Below are 22394 nucleotides of genomic sequence, written 5' to 3'. Positions count from 1 at the left end.
GAATGTCCTGAAGAATTTAAAGCCATATATGTATTTTGCTACCCTCTCACCAATATTTACAAGAAAAAGTGCAAATTTATGATACGACTGGGCCTAATAATTGCTTATAGATATAGAATATAGAACAGCGTGTTGTTGCTTTATCTTTTATAAGAATTGGAATATATTATCTTGTTTTCATCACCTTAACAATTTCATGTCACTATTTTTTCTTTGCTTTCTCTATTCACCCCTTTACCTTGTAATAGTTATATATGCCTATAATATGAATTAGGGGGCGATGGTGCCAGTGGAGTATCCAGAAAATGATGATCATGGAGCAGAATAATTACTCACTGCAATTTTTTTTTGTTTACCTTTGGCACTGCCGGACCCAGCCTGTAATACCTTGCAACTATATAGTACCCCCCCCCCCCCCCCCATTCCCGCTATCTCTCTCCTCTTCTCATCTCTTTTCCTTTCCTCCTTTCCATTCTCTGCTTAATGTCTCTCTGTCTTTATAACTATGCACTCTCTCACTACTTAAACCTTCCTTTGTGATTTTTTTGGTCAATCTCTTTCTCTATCTCTCGGTCTTGTTAGCATTTTTGCTCACCCTCTCCCTCTCTCTCTCTCTCTCTCTCTCTCTCTCTATCTCTGTCTTCCTCTCTGTCTCTCTCTCTCTCTGCTCGTCCCTGTCTCTGTATGTACTCCTGTCTGTATGTTTTGTCTGTAAATGTCTGTCTCTCCTCCCCCTCTCTCTCTCTCTCTCTCTCTCTCTCTCTGTTTTTCACAGTTATGTCACCCCGCCTCCATATCGGCCTACATCTTCTACCCCCATCCACCCACCCCTCTCGATACCAATGCTCTGACCCCATCTCTCTTCATTACCACGATCATCTTCACTTTCACATCTCTTTAATCCCCCTCTACATCCACTTCCTTCCCCCTTTCATCCCTCATCCTCACCCTTTCTAAGATTCGAACCCCCATGTGACCCCCTTGATGGTCCAACTACAGACTCAGGATGACACCAGACTCTCCCTTTTGCTTCCTCCGGGTTGTCAGACGGACATCTCAAATTATCATCTTCCCACGGTCACGTCTGATTCTGTTACGATTAGCGAAAAACATGCAATATCCTTCACCATAACGCTGGTACTTGTACTTTCTTAAGAATATCATGTTCCGTCCTTTCCCTTGAGAGGTTTAGATACACCATTTCTAATTTTCACTAGCCATGTATTATTCTCTAGGTTCATTTCTGACTACTGATACTTTTACTTTGGATAAAGATAAGGAAATTAATAAAGTCAGAATGCAGTATAAGTAAAACTGAGTCATACTATCATTGCTAAAAGCTTCAAAAATTGTTATTTCTACACCTTAAATTTCAAAGATTTCTTGGGCGTAAATATGGAATCATTTCCATAATTGCACCAAAACCTAATAGTCAATACTTGACAGCTTAGCCTACTTTGTTTAAGCATGCGACATTTCACGTCACTGTCTCAGGGACGCTTCATCAGGCCAACTGGTACCATGCAGATGACTTGTCTGTAACTTTCGATGGTAGTAATTTACATGGACGATTGAGAAATTCATAAACAAAACCAGTGATTTAAAAAATAACTTAAACTGAATACGGCTTTAAAGACGCTACATCCTTGTTTGAATCAAGGAGAGAGAAAATTCAGTACAATGAGCATGTTGCCTTGTCAAAGCCTTGTTTAACTGCTGTATAATGATAGATGATGTTATGTTGATGGGTTTTCTGTTTGAATCTATTACTTTTACTGTTACCATCGGCAGTAGCAGCAGCAACAATACTCACCAACATAGGAAGCATCAATGCATAATCTACCACTATACCACCACCACCACCACCACCACCACCACTACCATCACCATCATTATCATCAACACCACCACCACCATCATCACCACCATCATCATCATTATCATTATCACCACCACCATCATAATCATCATCACTATTATCACCACTCATCACCATCATCATCGTCATTATCACCCTCACCATCACCATCATCATCACTACCACCACCATCATCATCACCATCATCATCATCATCATCATCCCCATCATCATCATCATCATCATCACCATCATCATCGTCATTATCATCATCATCATCGTCATTATCATCATCATCATCACCCTCACCATCACCATCATCATCATCATCATCACCATCATCATCAACACCATCACCACCATCATCACCACCATCATCATCATTATCATTATCACCACCACCACCATCATCATCACCATAATCATCTTTATCACCATAATCATCTTCATCTTCATCACCATCATCACCAATCATCATCATCATCATCATTATCATCATCACCATCACCCTCACCATCACCATCATCATCACCATCATCCTCACCATCACCATCATCATAACCATCGTCATCATCACCATCATCACCATCATCATCATCATTATCATTATCATCACCACCACCATCATCATCATCACTATTATCACCACTTATCACCATCATCATCGTAATCATCACCCTCACCATCACCATCATCCCCACCACCACCATCATCACCATAATCATCTTCATCACCGTAATCATCTTCATCTTCATCATCATCATCATCATCATCATCATCATCATCATCATCATCATTATCATCATCATCATCACCCTCACCATCACCATCATCATAACCATCGTCATCATCACCATGATCATTATCATCATCATCATCATCATCATCATCACTATCGTCATTAACATCATTATTGTCATCATCATTAACATCGTCGTCATCACCATTAGGGGCTACTTCCTTGCCATTTCACAACAAACTGACACATGATCATTGAAAAGTATTTACGATTACAGCGTTTTTATTCTATTCAGTTCATACATGATTTATGTTTTATGATTTACACATACAAAGCGATGGCAGTGCAGTTAATTAAGGGTTCCATACAAAACATAACCCTGAGATTCAAAGAAAAATACAAAAATATGCGAAAAATAAATATTTCAAGTACAATAGCTTCGATATGAACCTGACAAAACCATCTTGGTAGTAATAAGCTTTATTAAAATGTCTCAAAAATGAAAATATCGGAAAAAGTTACAGATCCAGAATGGTGCACGACCCCTTTTATGTTACAATTTTAATCAAGACTATGTGGAGTATGCATGGCAATGGTAAACGAACAACGGGTTGAGCACCACACTATTACATGAAATACGCTTCATGAGTTGAGAGAAACGAAACTTCTGGATAAAACCAGTCATGATAATTTGTTCATATACATATCCATGATCCAGTATATTCCGTTCTGTTAATACATTTTCTTTAAACGTATCCAATGTGGATCATAAGCTACATTAAATCATATCAATATTCATGAAAGTGAAATGATTTTGGCGGTTCATTGAACCATTTCATCGAAATAACTTCCAGTGTGTATTTGTCGATGTAAAAAGTTTATTGTTTTATTACCATAATTTTACGCACTGTAATTCCGGAGGAAGACAAAAATCATTTAAAGATTTGTGTTGTTGTTGTTGTTGCATTTTAGCTCATTTCAATTGCTTTTTTTTTTGTTTTTGCATGTTTATAGTTTTTTAAAATTTGGATTCAAATATTGTTCATTTGATTTGTTTTATTAAGGTTCAAGATAATGCTAGTCTATAAAATAAGTTTCATAGGCAATCAAAAATGAGGAAAATTACTGTCACGATACTTTGACAATAAGATATTTTATTTGGTCACAAGTTGATCTCGTAATATCCCAAGCCTTTCTCATATTCATATGCTTTTCAAAAACACATTAATTCAATTATACAGGGGATACTTACACATCTTGTCATATCCTTTACAATGTCTACAATGTAAATTTTAAATATAAATAATGAATATACAGGTCACAATAAGTTATATTACAAAGAGACATAATACACGACGAACATTTCAATTTCTTGAACGATAAATACACATAATTTCTGTCATCATAACACCGATTTCTTTGCCATAAGAGCATACATAATGCATCTGTTTACAATTTGGATTTTATACAAGACAAAGTTCTATACATAACTACAATCGCATAGTGATAATATCGTACTAATTGGTCACAAACGTCCTGAATACGAACTTAATTCCACGTCCTATAACAAAATCATCAGGAAACTATAATATCATCGCTATATTATTTGATAATTTGCAATCGCGAATTATAAGGAGAACTATTATGACTAGATCATAGGGAAGAAGAAAGGAATATCAAATGATACAAGTTATAGAGCACAAACTAATTCATTTCGTGATTGTTTAAGGTTGAGACGAATTTGAAATGAATTTTGAGAGTTCTTTTAAATTGTTTATCACCAGTTGACATTAGATTAGGGCCCGCAAACAAATTCACGTTCATTTCGGGATATATCAATGACCACATGTCTTCTTGCCACGGGTTACCACAATTTTATGTAAGATAAAAAAAATATTGACCCCCCTCCCCCCCCCCAAAAAAAGGTAAAACAATAGCTATCAGTGAACTATACCCGAGGCGTATCCAGCATTTGAAGTACCCTACGTACGTCCCCCCCCCCCTGCAGCCCCATTTAAAATTAAATTTCTGTATACTCCACAGCAATACAATCATGATTTTTGTATATAATTCAGGATACTGGCGACAGATGACTGGTCTATTACATAATCTTGACGATTTTAACACTCGAATCAAAATAAATTTCACTATAAATAACAATACCTTGTGGAACACTTATTATGATTTTGCCACGTTTTGGTACAAAAATAGGAGATACACTGATTGATTATACATGTACATATTATTTTCATCAATATACACCACTAGCATGACAGCGCTACACCTTACATCGTGCAATTGAAATACAACAGATTTCTGACAATCGTAGTCCATCTTTGTTATTACTGTTCTAAATTATTTGAATTAACAAAAATTAGGTTAATTAACCCTCTTTTATTCAAATATCATGCTGTATTTTACTTGAACTACGACTGGGTGTTACAAGCAGCTCGTAATGATCATCAACGATGTAAAGTTGTAAAACTGTCGTTTTCTTTCTATAGTATAGGTTCATCTTAAGATTCCAAATTCTTAGTATTGTCCTTCAGATACGCTGACGATAAATATCACGTGATTCGATTGGCGAAAGTCAGGTGAGTAAGTTTTCAAGAGCCATATTGGCCTATCATCACTCTTTGTAGCAACGGCATTAAATCTTGCAAAATGGTTCACCATCTGACGAACATTTTCACGCACCGAGATCTCTTCAAGATATTTGTCTCTTGGTGAATTTTATATTGTTGAATATGCTACCAATTTCTTCATATCCATTTGTAATCGACAACGATCAGGAAACTGTTTCACTTTGATAAATTAACAAAAAAAATCAGGAAATTTCCATATCTGCTGAAGGTTCGATTGCCGTCGCGTAACTAAGCTCATTGACGGCCTCACGATAGTGGTCTTTGGCCGAGTTCCTCGAAAAAAAATGGTTTCCACCGACCTCAGATTTGGTCCTAGGCCAGAATTGACATGTCTGCATGCAGAATTACATCTTGCTGTTTTCAAATATATATTGTAATGTCGCTTGGAAGAAAAGTTTAAATTCACTCTATTACTTGCAAACTGACCATGCAATGCCTCAAATATTGTTTCGTCTCCTTCAAACATGGCCACACTTCGCTTTTCATCTGTGGAGGCGACGATGACTAGCTGATCATATAGATACACAACATCGATACACAACATCGGTTTCACTGTTTTACCTGCATGGAAAGGGTTCAAAGTAAAATCCAACTTTGCAGAACGTTTTCCATTTCGCAATTAACGTTTTCCTTTTCTGATATAATTATGACTGAAAAGGCGTCGAATGTAACCCGATAGTCTCATTTCCATCCGCAAGCTTGGATGATCCAAAGATATAACTAGACTCCCATCAAGACTCCGCTATAGTCAGAACCGACCTGAATCTCAATACGACGACCAGAGCTGTTGTCGATATACACTGACGCGTACTGGCCCTCCTGAGAATATGAGAAAAATAGATGAGATATATTTAAAGTAATGTAAAGTAATACAGAAATACATGATAAAGTTGGCGGGTCATAATTGCCAGTCTGAAGGTAAAAGTGTCGTATGAAAAACTGTATCTAAACGTTAAAGCACAATAACTAAGGTACAGTAATGGATTGTGGTTCGTAACCCAAACTAAAGGTAATGAGGTGCTTTTTATTTCAATTAGGATGAGGAGGGGGTGGTTACGGCACTGACAACATGTTGCATTCGGGGAGGGGAGCAATGGCACTCAAGACGTTTGATTGGGATGAGTAGTAGGTAATAGAGTAGCAGTACAAATCTTACCAAGGCAAGACGTATATATAATATTCTCAACAAAGATATACTGCATGGGTCCATTTATCAAATCGTATCAAGCTTTTATTGATACTCTTCTCTTTAACTTAGAGGAAAGATAACCCGGTGATAAGGAGGGAAATGGATTAGTAAGGAGAAAGCAAAAAGAAGAACGAAGAAAACAATATTCTTACCTCTAATCGCAAGAGACCAGATACTGCCACTGTAAATACTCTGCTGTTGCTTTCCATACCCGACACAAATTCTAACGACCTGTAAGAGGGAAAGAGAGATACAATAAAGAGAGAGAGAGAGAGAGAGAGAGAGAGAGGAAAAAGAGAAGGAGAGAGATATCATATATTAACCATTTTAAACAGTATATACATGTAGATGTAGCGCCATTTGTAGTGATTACAATTTTATTATGAGGAGTACAAGACATATAATTATGACGAAGCACTGCAAACCATAAAATGTCACGACTCAAAAGAAAGCTCGTCGGATCTATATACGCTATATAATACGTTAGAGGGAGGGAGGGAGATAGATATAAAAGGGAAAGAGGGATGATGGCGTAGGGGAGAGAAAGAAAGAGAAAGATAAAAGAAAAGAGAGATAGCGAGGGAGGGAGAGGGAATGTGTGTGAAAGAAAGAAAGAGAGAGAGAGAGAGAGAGTGAGAGGGGGGTAGGATGAGGAGGGGGATAAGTGCAAAAGAGATATGCCAGGCCAAGCGTTAAATGAGAAACACGAGATATTCAGATCTGTTTAAAGATTTAACTTAAGATCTGTCTAAAGATTTTAAGACGCTTAAAAAACTGGCACCATCCCAAGCCATGAATTCCATGAATTTAACACTATAGAGGCGGACAAAAATAACGTTTGCGGTCGAGTATCAGAATTAGATACAATTTGGAAGTAATTCAAAATAAAATACCACATTTAGCACAACAAACTAACAGTGGGCACATACCATGTATGACATCGTATCTATATGCGCGTTGCAAACGAGGCGTCATTTCGCTTGCGCTATTTCAAGCGTTAATCATGCGTTAATTGGCTCTAACGCTAACGTATACTTGTGAGAACCGTTCGTTTTGCAATAACTTCTTGTACGATTGCGCTCTCATAATGGTACGTTAAAGAGCACACACGTCACTAACGCAGCCATACGTCAGGCAAATGACGCTCAATATGTGCAGCGGGTATTTAGGATATCACTGTGTTCTGTTGAACCACATTAGAAAAACGTGTTGTTTTCAAGATTATTTTGCTATTATTTCACTGTATACATGGCTCTGCTCCGCAGTATAACATCGGCTTGATTAAGCATTACTTTCCTTCTAGTCAGCTACGTTCTCAAAACTCTGGCTTACTTGTTACTCCTAGGGTTAAAACAAAGTAGGAGGAGCGAACCTTCGCTCATGCTAGGCCTTCATTATGGGATACTCTCCCTCAAAGGATTAAGAATAGCAGTTCTGCTGAAGTGTTAAAAAACATCTTAAGAATTATAATTATTGATTACCATAACCTTTCACGTCTGTACCTTTCCTATCGCACTTTGTATAAATGTATCATGTAATGTATTTCATCTTTTTGCACAAGCTGCGCCTTGAGCATTTGACTGTCAAGTTGATTTGGCGCCTTATAAATCGTATGTATTATTATTATTATTAATAATCTCAACATCTCTGCTAATATAGTAGATAGAGCCGGAAGGAGGGGGGGGGGGGAGAGAGGGGGAGAGGGGTCACACACTTGACCCAATTACTTCGAGATTTTCTTATGATGTATTCAACTACGACTGATGCATTTGCCCCATCTCTATCATGGAAATGGACCCCCTGACCCCTTGAGGTAAATATGATCTAGTAAATTATGTTTCACGTAGGTTCATAAAATGGCTACGCCTGTTGTTCGGGATTGTTAAAGGGGCAACATTACAATAAATTACACAACAGTTTTTAAGGGGCATTTTTTGTATGTTGTGCAGTTGAACTATATCATTTGGGATTTAAATGGGCAGTTGTTCCGCCCTAAATTCCCTAAATTCGCCGCTGTTCACACTTAAAATAATTCGCAGTAAGCAGCCCTCGTATCCGCAAGTCATTCCCCTCAATTTCTTAAATCTTTCATCGATAAAACAACAATCTTAATATGTTTCCGAATTCTTTTTATAACCTTTTGACATTCACCAAAATGATAGAATTTATATCAACTGATTCACGATGACTGCGGAAAGAAATTGTAAACAAAATTATGAATCCTCTAAGGCTCCCTGTTTGTGTTTATCGGCGCCAAAGATGTCGTGTTTTCATCCCAGGCGCGAAATTGGATGATTTATTACGAAATATGATTTCCTTGTCTTCGAATTCTCAGTGTTGGTGGCATAATACAAGAGGCACTTTGAAACTTCATTTTTTGGAAGATTTATTGAAACAGATCTGAATTTGACGGCCAGGAGAAACAAAATCTATACCGACCTGAATATTTGTATGTTCATAAGCCTATACATCTCAGAAAAAGAAACTTGCTATCTCTGTAAGACTTCTGTAAAGTTCGCAAATGCTACCATATTTTGTACGAAAGCACCCACCCCCCCCCCCCCCCAAAAAAAAAGGAGTTCATGTATCGCTAACTCTTTCTCTCTCTGTCTCTCTCCGTCTCCCTCTATCTTTCTCTCTCCAGTCCCCCTCTCTGTCTTTATGTTTTAACACGCAATACAGGAAAAAAATTGCTAGAAACCACTGAGAAATGTCTTCTACTTCTTCGTACGTGTAGTCTGCTTCCTCCAATTTAGATTCTTGCAAAACTTTATGACAAAGTGTGCATGTGCCAAGAATTTACAAGGTCCATGCCTCGTATCCTACAATGTATATATCATCGGTCGCCTCTACTTACTGTGAACAGACCTCTCGCTGCTACGTCGGGTCAACTTTGGACAAACATTTGACATTCACTCACTCTATATTAATTCTTGTGAAAAAAAACATGGTGGGATTCGTATTTAAACGATTACGTTATTAACTGTCCTTCGCCTTATTACGTGTGGTGACCATGGTATTGAGGGTCTGAAATTTGGCGTGAAATTCTTCTCAGAAAAGACGATTAGACAAAAGTAAAAGCAGTCAAAAGGGGTTGGTTTTATCATGCTGTGAGGGATTCTCATGAAGGGGTTCTTTTTTATACAAGATCTCACCTAAGTCAGATTCTTAAGTGGAGAGCATAGTATAGCGTGATAGATGTAAGAATTGCAGGAAGACAGTTCGATAGATTTATAAAGTAATGGTTCTCACGGAGTCTTTTGAATGCCAGCATTATACTTAAGTCACATTCTTAAGTTATGGCGTAATAAAAGCAGTATATACACTCGACCTAAAGATACAGGAGCAGAAATCCACTATTTAAGGAGTCACGTTAAGAAACACCTTGTTTTGAAGTGAAAATCCTCGATAAAAATGACTTTCTATATTCAAATGATTTCAATAATTTAAATTGGTAACTATTGTAAGACATCAAGGATATAGAAATACTTAATGCTGTTTAGAAACGTGCCAATGCTGGGCAATGTTTCCCTTAACGAATCTAAATGATTACATTTAATGACAGAATGTATTAATATAGATATCAGAATGATTAGCCTGTCTTAAGAGTATAATATTTATAATTTGTGTCAGTTAATTATGAATAGTAAAACATATCACAAACAGATTTCTAATCATGTCAACAATTTCTGTAAGACTAGCAACAATGCAATGCAATGAGTTTTGCGTTTAATAAGCGAATTTTATTAATTATGAGGAACATCCTTAAACATAAAGTTGATCAACCAGACGCCTCTCAAACAAATTGATGATGGGGCACATATTAATTTAAGAAGGAGGGGGAAATCGGACATGTAAAAAGTAAGAAATAAGGAATGTGAAGATAGCGGGAAGATGGAAAAGAAGAAGAAGAGAGAGAGAGAGATGGGGGAGGGGACGAAGAAGGAAATACGCCTAGTCACACTCGATTTCTCCAAAAATCCAACTTGAAACATAAAGCTTCGTCCCCAAGCAATACTACATTGACATTGTACATGTATAGTACAATAGGTTTTAAGTTTATTTCTGTATCCAATTCAAAAACGTGTTAAAAACGTAGGCGGCATTCCCACAAACGAAAATATTGAATTTCATCGTCATTTTCCCAAGCACGAGCATTGTTACAACTAATATTTTACAATGTACCCATTCTTGCTACTTAAACGATGCTTTTGATACATTTCTTTCAGCTTTTCAACGCAAACTCTGCGGAGGAGGAGTTGGGACACCTTTTTAACCATGGAATCTGTGTGCTTTTACAAGGAATTTGACGCGTTCTTTTGTTATCGCTTCAAAATGGCGGGCAGCGAGTGGTGATAAAATTGTTGTCATGACAGCGGGGTTTCATGGGAACGCAAGAGGGGCGGTCGTGTGGACAGAGAAAGAAATTCATAACAGTTACATTATCAAAGGCGGCAGTCCCCCAATGTGCTTAGACGATAATCAAGGATGAATCGTTTGATTGGCATTAGGTTGAGAACTGCCTGAAAAGAATTGAAATACCCTTTTTCTGAACAAAGAATTTGCTTTAAGAGAGCGTGGTAACAAAACGAGCCTTGTAACTGTTATATTCAGGGTTGCGGCTTGCTTCGGTGAGAAGTTTTGTTAAATTGTACCTGGCGTGATAGAAGGTATAAACGAATGCTTGTAGAATAAATGTCCACTTTTGAACCAGTAAACGAAAAGTTTTCTCTGGTCAAAATGCGATAGCGCGTACTATTCCAGTTTCTTGAATATTTACATATTACCAAGGCGAAAATGAAATCTTCTTGTTTGAAAAGAAATCTACAGATGAAACGATATACCATTTAGGATGGAGACATAGTTTTGTTACGCTTCCATCTGAACTGGTGGAGTGAAGAGGGGGGGGGGGGGGGGTGGGAGGTGCCCCGACCAGTGCCCCTTTAAAAGTCCCGATGGCATACTTTAAGTACACAAAACACCCATCCTTTCCGTGTGCCATTTTTCAATTTTAGACCCAAAGGCACATGAAAAATCTGATAAAACCATAAGAATTCAAAGAACACAATGGAAAACAATTTCAAGAATTAGCAGATGGGCAATTTCAATACCATCTTTTATTGCCTATATAGAAATCATTCTCTGATATACTGGTATATACGTAATATATCCCAATCAAGTTCCCACATTTCAGTAAGTGATGCAAAATGTCTTACGTGCTTTATGCTGAGTTTCTGGACGTCTTTACGATCATTTCAATAAAACTCGTCCTCTACATATACCATTCTTTCAAAATGAAGTCGCCATTGTTAATATGCGGTCTTCTCATCACACCTTCTAGATTTACCACAAAAATTACACCGCAGAACAATGTACAAAAATTCATTGACACGAGCAACAAGGTCAAATACACAATCTGAATATTCCTTGAAAATTTACAAGGACGAGTCGTGCTTTGGGGACATTGACATTGGGCGATGGGTGCAGGAGAATATTTCCATAGTCATTAAGACAGATTCTAATTTGACAAATGCATTTCTTTGTCACTGTAATTATTTGTTTCTATCTCTTTTCCACATTAGTTTCTCACCGCAAATACGCCGACCATATAGTTTTTCATTTACTTCATAATTTGTTGATTGTTCCTAAATGATATGTCTCCAATTGATTTTCTCTCTCTCCCTCCTCCCCTCCCTCCCCCTCTCCCCCTCTCTCTCATTCTTTCTCCATCCTTGCCCTATATAAGTATGCATGTATGCCTGACGATAGTTCTACATTGCAATGATTTGTTTCTGTCTCTTTTACCACATTATTTTCTCACCGCAAATACGCCGACCATATAGTTTTTCTGTTACTTTAATTTGTTGATTGTTCCTGATGTATACTCTGCATAAAGAACGCACGTTGATTCCCCTCTCTCTCTCTCTCTCTCTCTCTCTCTCTTTCTCTCTCTCTCTCTTTCTCCCTTCTTGCCCTATACTTGTAGGTCCGACTATATTTCTACATTGCTCTGTACGGGTAACTCCCACATTTTGTCGTCGGTTTACATTTTATTTTTTGAGTTTGCTTTTATTTCTGATTTTATTCTTGAGTCTGTCTGTATAAAAATAGGGCAATGCACATACAGTTATCATTATTATCATGTTGTCATTATATTTGAACATGAAGTTGGTAAGTATATACACATACCTCCTTGTGGTGCATGGTGGGGGCATATTTTGCATGTTAGCCCCCCCCCCCCCCCCCCCCCCCGGAAATTGGACTGCATGGTTATGATGATACATGTACCAACATTTGGGCTTTTTGACACTTAAGACATTTAAAAATACAATACTTGAGTACTTACGTATGCCTCTGGCACATCGAGTTGATACATATGAGTAACCGGACGTTATCCCTCGGCTTTAGTTCCCGCGATTTGACGTCTGAGAGCCGCTGGCCTATGTGGAGGTTTGCGGAGAGCTGGTAGATGGCTGTCCGTGGCGCCGTGAACCTTCCCGACCTAACATCCAACCCTCGTCCCCGCCGAAATGACCCGGTGTCCATCGGCTGATCAACGGAAGGTTTAAAGAGGAAGAGAGTGGGGGGGGGGGGGGGGGGGGGGGGCGAGAGGGGTAGGAAAAATATGTTCAGTCAAATATCTGAAGATAATTTATGAATTTTCTGAGAATTATTTGATGCACAAGCGTTAAAGAAATAGTGTTTTTTTTATTTGCCAAGAAAATTAGTCAATGATTAATCTTACATTTCTAGATTTATGAAATATGAATAAAGTATTTATTAATTCAAAGCCATTATAAAAAGTGGATCTAGAAAAAAATTGTTATATACACTTGATACACGAAACGTCATGTCGACACGTTATTACCTGCGTCAATCAATCCGTTGAGGGTAAAGAAAGCACCCATGCGCCAATAAGTCAACGCATTGTTTTACACTGTGCATTTGGGAATCGCTTTCTGTGCGATGCCACTTTATCAAGGCGCGTCAGAGGCCCATCGAGTCACTGACGCAATGCTACGTCAGGAAAATGACGCCTCATTCACTGACGCAACCTACGTCATGACTGTGTAGCGAGATTAACGCCGTGTATACTCACCGTTCTAAAATTGACGACTTCAATAAGACTTTTTCCCGGGATGTCTAGATCTCGACTGAGTTTGCAATGGAAGGCGATGGGGAGGGTGGGAAGGAGCTCGAGTTCTTCAAGATTCGGAAGATGTAATTCCGTTCCTTCCGTGATGTTGAGTAGACAACTCGGACACTGTCAATTTTCAACATAGAACATTGGTTATAAAGACTTTAGGAACAATTACAAATTGAACTCTCAACTCTTCACTAAACTATTATAAAGCTAATGACTGTCAACATCAACAATCTCTGTCACGATAATAAGATATGTAGAAGTAGATGATTGAAAGTTGAAGAAAATTATCTTTAAATAATTAAGCTCGGAATCCTTTCTTTTCGGCGTCCGGAAATTATCCATTTAATAAGTGTTTTTCACAAAATTTGTGGTATTAAATTTTCAAAAATATATCAATTTAGGCTTAAACTTTGACGTATATACACAGATAAGTTCATACAGTCATGTTGGGCATTTTATTTTCTCATTGTTTTTGACAGTGACAATGAACTGGTCTTAAAGATTTGGGTTGTGAATTACAGGGGACATCGGGGTTTATGTGAAATGGGCACAATGCCAATTAAACAAAAAAAAATTAACACAAAAGATCTCTAACACCCCCCCCCCCTCCAAAAAAGAGATCATATTTGTCAACTGCTTTCAGCATCATAACTCTAAGGCTGTCGCATTTGATATTATTTTGTTGTACCTAACTACCTATGGTATGCTTTATTGGTTTTATAAGGAGGTACTGGCTGTTACAGTTACAATACACACCTTTTCTCCAATAATAATCTGTGCTCGTCTTTCTGCCGCTTCTGTTGAAGAGATTGAGAATAAAAAGAACGCGAATGATAAGAAACCAATATCAGATAAAAAGGGAAATAAGAGATCTACGTTAATAAGAAAAGTAAGCAATCACTGGTTCTGTTAACCGTCGGCAAGATCAAAGACTCTAGAGATCGGCTTCAATAACTAAGTAGTTTTTATGATAACAAATGAATTGTCAGTTTATTTAAAGAATATAACCTTGAATCTAAGATCTTCCTCCGCCCCTAAAACATCCATCGATCATCATTATCATCCATCAATTCGTAAATTTGTGTGTAAAGATTTTTTAGAGGGAACTATATACAACCCTAATAAATGTAGAGCGAGCATATCTTTCATCCCTCTAAATGCAAGTGGTCAAAAATAACCAAATGATACTCTTGAATATGTAGCTTATATTTCTCCTCATAGATGCAGTCGATTAAATTTGAGGAATTTGAGTGGTCGCAAACTAAAAGAAACAGGACGTCTTCGTCTATCCAATGTAACTGCAATAGCCCCTTTAATATTGTCAATGGACTTTAATTCTGAGAATGACATTTCTTCTTTCTCCTAATATTTTCTTAATAAGGTGCGTGAAGATTTGGGGTTAACGTCATGTGTACAAGCTAACTGTACACGAATTGTTATTTCAAATAATAGTAATTTGTGTGGTGTTATATCCTTCATTTAAAGGCACACTGTCCTACTTGTAGCTACTTGCTCCCTCTATATAGAAAACTTCCCCAATCGGTGCCTGTTGGTCCCCCATGATCCTCTTTTTCTTATGTTAAATGAGAGCTGAGTTAATGAGATAGCCACCTGTCACAGTGACCTCGCTGGCTCGCTTGGTGGTCTAATCCCTTCTGGCCGAAGTAGTAAAGCCTGCCTTTAATTCAAAGGGGGCAAGTTTGCACCTGGTGTTGCACCAGCAAAGGTACAAATTTATACCTTTAAAACAAATATCGGTTGTCCCTTTAAACACGTCCTAAAGTCCACACTCGCGTCTATAATAACTTCAAATACTCCCATTTCCCATTTTTTCTCTCCCTCGCCGAGAAATGAAAACGGAGCTGCAAGACCATTAACCTACAAAACTCATTCAATGCCTTGAGCGGGTCTTTCTCAACCCCCTTATTCACCTGTGATGTATGGCCACCCGTCACACCCCCGTAATGTAATATAACTGTCGCATTTATTTTAATTCATAGATTCTCGCTGGACTATAATATATTGCCCGTCAGTTCTCCTTTATTATATTCTTTGTCAAGAAAGTTGGCTTAAGAAGGAGGTTTTATCAATGGTTCGACTCAAATGAGATGTGTCATACACCGTATTATTGTTCATGAGTATAAAGTCTGTGTAATTATCGGCTAGGTGGTACAATATCAAGTCAATGTCCGTTCGACCTCCCTGGTTCAACGCAAGACATGAGGTACTAGTACCTAGTTGATATAACACTTATCAAACTGGAGGATTTTGGAAAAAATGACGAAAAGTGGTATTAGTTTAAAAGCAAAATGACGATTAAAACAAACCTTGAAATGTTCCTTTGACGTATAGGAACATAATATTGCAAGTAATTTCTCAAGACAAGTATTCGGCATTACTTGTGCCATAATTACGGTAGTGATGGTGATGGAGGTAAATATTGTGATGACGAAAGTGATGATGACATTGTTGATGATGATGATGATGATGATGATGATGATGATGATGATAATGGTGGTGGTGATGGCGGTGGTGATGATGATTATTATTATTATTACTATTAAAGAGAAGGTTGAGTTCTGGGAAGAGGTGAAAACTAATTTGTGAGCATTACTCATTCCTATTATGCAAGTGTGGAAGAACATCAATTAAGACATGTTCCCTAAAAAGCATGGCTCTTCAAATGCCTTCATATTCTAAATATGCATGTAACATCGTAAAAATCGGGGGGGGGGGCCGGCTTTTTACGCCACGTGTTCGTGTAGTCCCATATACATCTTTCTGTGCAAGTGTTTGTAACTTTACCAAGACTTGGCCAAATTTCTTATCATGTTGATGATTCCAGAACCTTGCAATACACACAAATTCTTATGCTAGATAATCAACCTTTTCTGGTCGGTTCCACACCGTTTCTTTCACAATGCAATCGCATGACCAGAACTCAACTTCATCTTTAAGATGATGAAAATGAATATTATGATGATGAGGAGGAACGTGGGTGAAAGCGATCATAATGTCGATGCCAGGGGAAGACGAGAAGGAGGTCGAGAATTAGATGAAGAATTGTAATGATGTTCATAAAGATAATGATGATGGTGATGAAGAAGATGATGTCGATATTGCTTATCGTTATTATCATCATCATAACGGTTAGGCTAATTATGTTGGTGATGAATGTTCAGATGTAAACCTTGAATATAAACTGCCATTAATAAAAGCTCATACCTCTTATCAATTCCCTAAATTCTGTGAGTAGTTCCTGCTTAGTGATTTGTGCCCCGGCAGGGCCGGCAGGGCCCTGAGGCCCGGGTGGTCCAGCAGGGCCATCTGCTTCTGGCTGAAAACAGAAAGAAAAGGAAAAATCATTGACAGATACATTAGAAAATACATTAATTTCACGTTCGCTTGTGTAATAACAATAATAACAATAAGAATAACGATAATGATAATAGTAACAGCCACAATCATAATTGTGCACGATAATCCAAAGCGCAACTACTACCCTGGTTTTTAGCCATGCAAGCTAACCTAAAGCACTCAAAGCATTCAAGGAATGAATTCCTACCAGGCACCCATTTATTACAACTGGGTGGAGAGTGGCAAATGTTGATATGCAACTTTCTTGTTTCTTGATAAATACGACAATCGTATGCCCATTCATGATCGCAAAGACTTATATAGTCAACTAATGGATAATTGCAATCATGTTTCAATGACGTAATATACTTTTGTGAAGTTTGCACATTTAAAAAGACAATGTATAAGGCTGTTGATGGTGGTGTTTAGGGCTCATTTCCAGAAAGTTTTTCCGACCGTGTTCCTTACACTCCAAAAGTATAGTTCTAATTGCTAATCACAAAGCTAATAATTGCACATGCTTCCGGGTACCCATTTAACACCTGGGTTGAGAGAACCAATGCAGATTTAATGCATTGCTTAAGGACGCCCACACCTTCGCATCTCTAGGCAAGAGTTTGATTAGAAGGTTGAGTTCTGGGGAGAGGTGAAAATAAGTTGTGAGTGTTTTCATTGTTATTATGCAAGTGTGGAAGTACATTAGAGAAAAAATGTTCACTGAAAAGCATCGCTCTTCAAATGCCGTCATGTTCTAAATATGAAATGTAATAGCTTAAAAATGAGGACCTCATTTTTATGCCACATGCTTGTGTAGTCCCATATACAGTGTACATATTTCTGTGTACAGTGCTTGTTTCTTACCAATACTGGGCCAAATTCCAAAACCTTGCAGTACACACCAATACTTATATGCTCCATGATCAAACTTTTCTGATCCACACCGTTTCTTTTACAATGCAATGCAATGCATTAGCCAACTGATCCAACCATTCGGTATTGGCAACAGAAAGTCTTGATCACTGTGCACCGCCGTTCCATCCGTATAGGAGAACAAAATGGATATCTGTAAGGACCACTGAAACAGTAGGGTTCTAAATATCCTAAGTGTTAGGGATTTGGTGAATGCAAAGATTCATATTTAAATTCGTGTATTAGATATTAAAAGGGAATATTGGAATATGCAACAAGCAATACGAGGTGTACTATGCGCTTGCCTAGGTATAGGCAAAGTCAGAACCTTTTCTTTCTATGGTACTTTGTTCACCGCATTTTTTATGTTGTGTTGGCGCGTTGGTGCGAGCAGCGATTTGAGCTCGTCTATTGTTATCAAATTCAATTTCAAGCATATCTGAAAAAACCGTGAAATAAGATCTTTTTGAGAAGGTGTGAATGCTAATTGTTTGACGACTTGCTCCATTTAGCATCACTAGTCTTTTTTTTCTCGTCGTTATGTTCTCTATAGTTTCCCTTGCTTTAAACGGATTGTTATAAAATCTACCTTTCGCATACTATTCCCCTAAATGATGCGATAAAACCACCCATTCAAGGCCATGGTAATCGTTATGAGAATGCGACAATTGGGCGACAAAACCGCAAAATAATGAGAGGCGCTAAGGGTCATTTCATTCTCCGGAAAAATTCTTATTCATGGACGCCCCTAGAAAAAGGAAAAATTCCATGATATTGGAATGACTTGGAAATCGTGTTCAATTCTAAGGGTCTCTCGAAGCCGCGGTATAGATTTACTGATGATTGTACACACACGGTCTTAGGTCCATGTTGAAACTCAATACTGAACAATCATAAGAAACCTTGTACGGAGTACAAACTATTTTACTTCCCTAATCCTAGACCAATCCACAATTTAAAGCAATCCTCAGCTTAAACATGTTAAAGGAGTATCATCGATTTGAATGATGCGAGTAGAATGAAAAGCTGTCAGATATGAAAATAGTCTGGATTAAAACTTTTACTTTGTTGGAATTTCGAGAAATATTCAATTTGATACGAAGTCATATACACCCCGGTCCAGATTTCGATGTGCTCGTGGGAGGGGGCGGCCCTGACAAAATGTTACCGCCTCCCTCCCCCAAAAAGAATAAGAACATTATGGTAAATAAGAATTGCATACTGAAATGCTATACGAACTTAGCCTAATAAAGAAGTACAAGGTACATTGCTGCCAACTGCCTTTCCCAGGATGTATATGATTGTGTTTTTTTAAAATATAATATAAGCAGCCTGAGAGAATAATATTAGAATATGATGTGATGATGTTTTCGTGTTTTCATGGTATAGAAACGTTGAATTTAGAGCCCCGACACAAAAACATGAGGTCATTTATGAATCTAACTGGCATAATTACGCGGCTCTTTATCATTTAAAATTTTAAATATTTCAGGGACCTCTGAAGCTCAGCTGCTAACAAAGAATGTTTTACCTGGGTCAAGGCTCAAGCTTGAAAAAATCTAAAAAGAGGCAAAATATTACATGTTATGAGGGGCACTTTGGACTAGGGGATGGGGGCATCCTGACCGATTACTTTCCTCTTCAGATGAATATCATACAGCATAATGTATTTATAGTACCAATGTCGTTAATTTCTAAAATTTAGAATAGAGTTAAAGCCCTTTTGTGAAAACTCCAAATATTTCGAACCAAGCAAATACATTTCTATCGTCGTTTGCAAACGGTACGTCCTTTACTATTTTAATGAAAAGACGTACTTGCTCTTCACAGGATTGAGTGACATCGAGCTCTCGTTCTGAACTGTGCAAGCAACAATCATCTAAACTAGAAACGCTATTTTTTTTACAGTTAAGCGCGAATTTTCTTAAGGGTCTTATAACATTGTCACCTCTCTGTTAAGAAGAATCTTGGCATCCCTGTCACAAATAATCACAAGAAAAGAAAGAATAACTGTCAATCACAACAAGAATGACAGGGGGTCCAGTCTAACCCTCTCGATGATTCTAAAGTAAGACGTTGAGAAGAAAAGCTTTAAGGGAGGGGGTGTCACCACCGGTGGGCTAAGCCCCTCGAGCCCCCCCCCCCCCCCGGAGCACCCTCCCGATGATCATACAACAAACGCCCAGCGCTCGAAGACGTCCCGAAACAAAGGATGACAACCAAGAAGTGTTTCTCAACAGGACAGAGGGCAAGAGCTAGAGGGTATAACAGTCCCTTTTTTTCTTCTTCCAGCTTTTTGTCGTCTTAAGACTGTCAAGAGCCTTCTTTCTTTGTAAGACAGTAATGATGGGCAACAGTAAAGATAAAATAGGATTGGATTACTCTATCTTGTGTATGCTTTGTGTATGCTTTGGGCATGTCGAGAGCCCTTTTGATCGTAGGAATGTCGACCCGTTACGGTGGGTGAACGCCTGGTTTTAATGAAGGTGCAAACATCACCGGTTGCCTCATGATACAGCAATTAACCCGTCTATGATTTCAGTTTTGAACCCGAAGATGAGCTCATAGATACCCTGCTTTAATTCTTCGGTCTTTTTTCTATTTTCCAGATATAACTGCATTCTACTTCGTCCAAGTTTACTTCCAGAAATGTGGTCACAAACAATACGCAATTCCGGCTAACAACCTTTACTCTGTGATTATGTCATGTTCAATTGTAAATGGTTTTAAGGAGCCTGAATAGAAGTTTTTAATATATTGTTTTAATTGAAATATGTTTCAGTTTAAAAAGAAAATTAATCATATAAAAAACAATCACTGAAAGGGCGACTATATGATATTTCCATAAACAAAATTTATTTCAAAACTAACGCAGTTTAACTAAATCTTTACATTCATGACCTTTTTAATCGTAAGAGCACAACACCAGATTTGAATAATATTGAATACGTTTAGCTTAAACTTCCCTTTACCACTATTTTCAACTGCTTATTCACCCAACCTAGGTTACAATGTGATCTTATGCAACTATTGTGAGGGGCGTATCTAGCTTTTTGCCAAGGGGGGGGGGGGGGTTGACCCAGTGGCGGATCCAGGATTTTCCAAAAATCGCGCCGTTTTACTGTTTATTTTTTAAATATTTTTCTCCTTCCCCTCCCTTTTTTCCTTCTCACTTGGCCGCCCAAGGGGGGGGGGGTTAAACCGTCGAAACCCCCCTAGATCCGCCCCTGATTGTTCTTTTGTAGGACATAAGTTATTCCTTTTTGTACAAAGATTTTCACATGACAACTCACCAATCTTCTTGAATTCCTTGATTTGTCTTTGTTTTTCTTCTCGCATTTCTTTTTCGATGAAGTGGACGTCGACGTGGACGTTGATGAGCCCGATGTCCTCGATGAATGACGTACAAACGACAACCAACTTCCTTCGGGGTCAACTTTACGAGGCGGGTCATCGGTCTGCTGAAAATGGAAAAAAAGAAGAGAAAAAAAATAATCATAATGTTTAGCATCGATATCTACAATTGATGTTCTTTAATTTGTGGATAATATACATAAAATTAATACATCTACATAACATTTATTGTTGCAATTTATTGGAGGACAGCTTAGAAAGGTTATCTGAAAAACCCACGACGCCGACATGTCGATCTCCCAGCTTTTCTGTCGGTCTCGTAGGGCGTTGGTCTCCTGAACCCTTGGATAACTTTTCCGAATAATTAACAATAATAATAAAAATTGGGTCTTATTTACCAACGGTAGCAACATGAGTACTGATACAGCTCTTCTTGGTAGCCCTGCATTTATTATTACCGCCAACAATGCCAGGTACCCATTTACACCTGGTTAGAGTGTTGCAAATGTGGATTAACGCCTGGCAGAAAGACATGAGTACCAGGCTGGGATTCGAACCCTCAACCCTTGGTTTTATGATAAGGGTCTCACAATATTGACCTGGAATTGGTACGATAAATTAAAATTCATTAAAATAGATTATGACTCTTGAATTACCTCTGGACCTCTAGGAAGAACAGAGCCATTTTAATAATGGCTCTGAATAGAGCTTTCCAGCCGTTTTTTTAATTCTTGATTTGTATTATCGTCCTTGTTTTCACGAAGTGACGGTAGTGAGGAAAATCGTCACGCAAAGAGAATGCAATTTTTTTTCACTATCGTCACTTCGTGAAAACAGCGACGTTATTTGTAAATTGTATTCTTGTATGTATTGAATTTTTTTTTATACGGAAAATAAAACCAAACCAAACCAAACAATAGAAACGCTATACAATAGTAACCTCAACAAGCTATTGTAAAGCTATCATTATGTTCATACTTTAGGGTTTCTCTTATGACGAGAGTTTTTGAAGATTCCGTTGATCGATGTTTCGTTTCGAAGTCAAAACCTCCTGGCGAATAAGAGTGACTTTAGTGGCAAATTTGTATCAAAGAATACTTGGTCTATTTCTTATGGATCTAAATCGAAAACGCTGGACAAGGGAGCACAACTCCATTAATTTTCGCGGAAGATCCATTAACCACTTGAGCATACAG

At 38.0% G+C, this 22394-nt stretch overlaps 1 protein-coding gene across 1 annotated transcript; it reads right to left on the bottom strand.

Moving 5' to 3' along the window:
• Positions 1-5117: 5117 nt before the first annotated feature.
• Positions 5118-21423, bottom strand: LOC100891080 (adipolin). Its single transcript, XM_030987697.1, has 8 exons — positions 21411-21423; positions 21138-21361; positions 16804-16915; positions 14335-14375; positions 13531-13695; positions 12778-12980; positions 6584-6662; positions 5118-6061 (listed from the first exon to the last, which is right to left on the bottom strand). Exons 1-8 carry the CDS (start codon positions 21421-21423, stop codon positions 5963-5965), a joined length of 936 nt encoding a protein of 311 aa, XP_030843557.1. The 3' UTR covers positions 5118-5962.
• Positions 21424-22394: the final 971 nt, after the last annotated feature.

Source organism: Strongylocentrotus purpuratus, unplaced genomic scaffold (genome assembly GCF_000002235.5).
Source record: "Strongylocentrotus purpuratus isolate Spur 01 unplaced genomic scaffold, Spur_5.0 spur5_scaffold_16, whole genome shotgun sequence".
NCBI lineage: Eukaryota > Metazoa > Echinodermata > Echinoidea > Camarodonta > Strongylocentrotidae > Strongylocentrotus > Strongylocentrotus purpuratus.
This window is presented reverse-complemented; position numbering and strand designations above follow the sequence as displayed.

Excerpts from the sequence above, each read along its gene's own strand:
- LOC100891080 (XM_030987697.1), bottom strand. Across the intron at positions 16,916-21,137 it reads CAAGGAATTCAAGAAGATTG|CCAGAAGCAGATGGCCCTGC; the intron begins GTGAGTTGTCAT and ends TTCTGTTTTCAG. Across the intron at positions 6,062-6,583 it reads CTGGTCTCTTGCGATTAGAG|GAGGGCCAGTACGCGTCAGT; the intron begins GTAAGAATATTG and ends TCATATTCTCAG.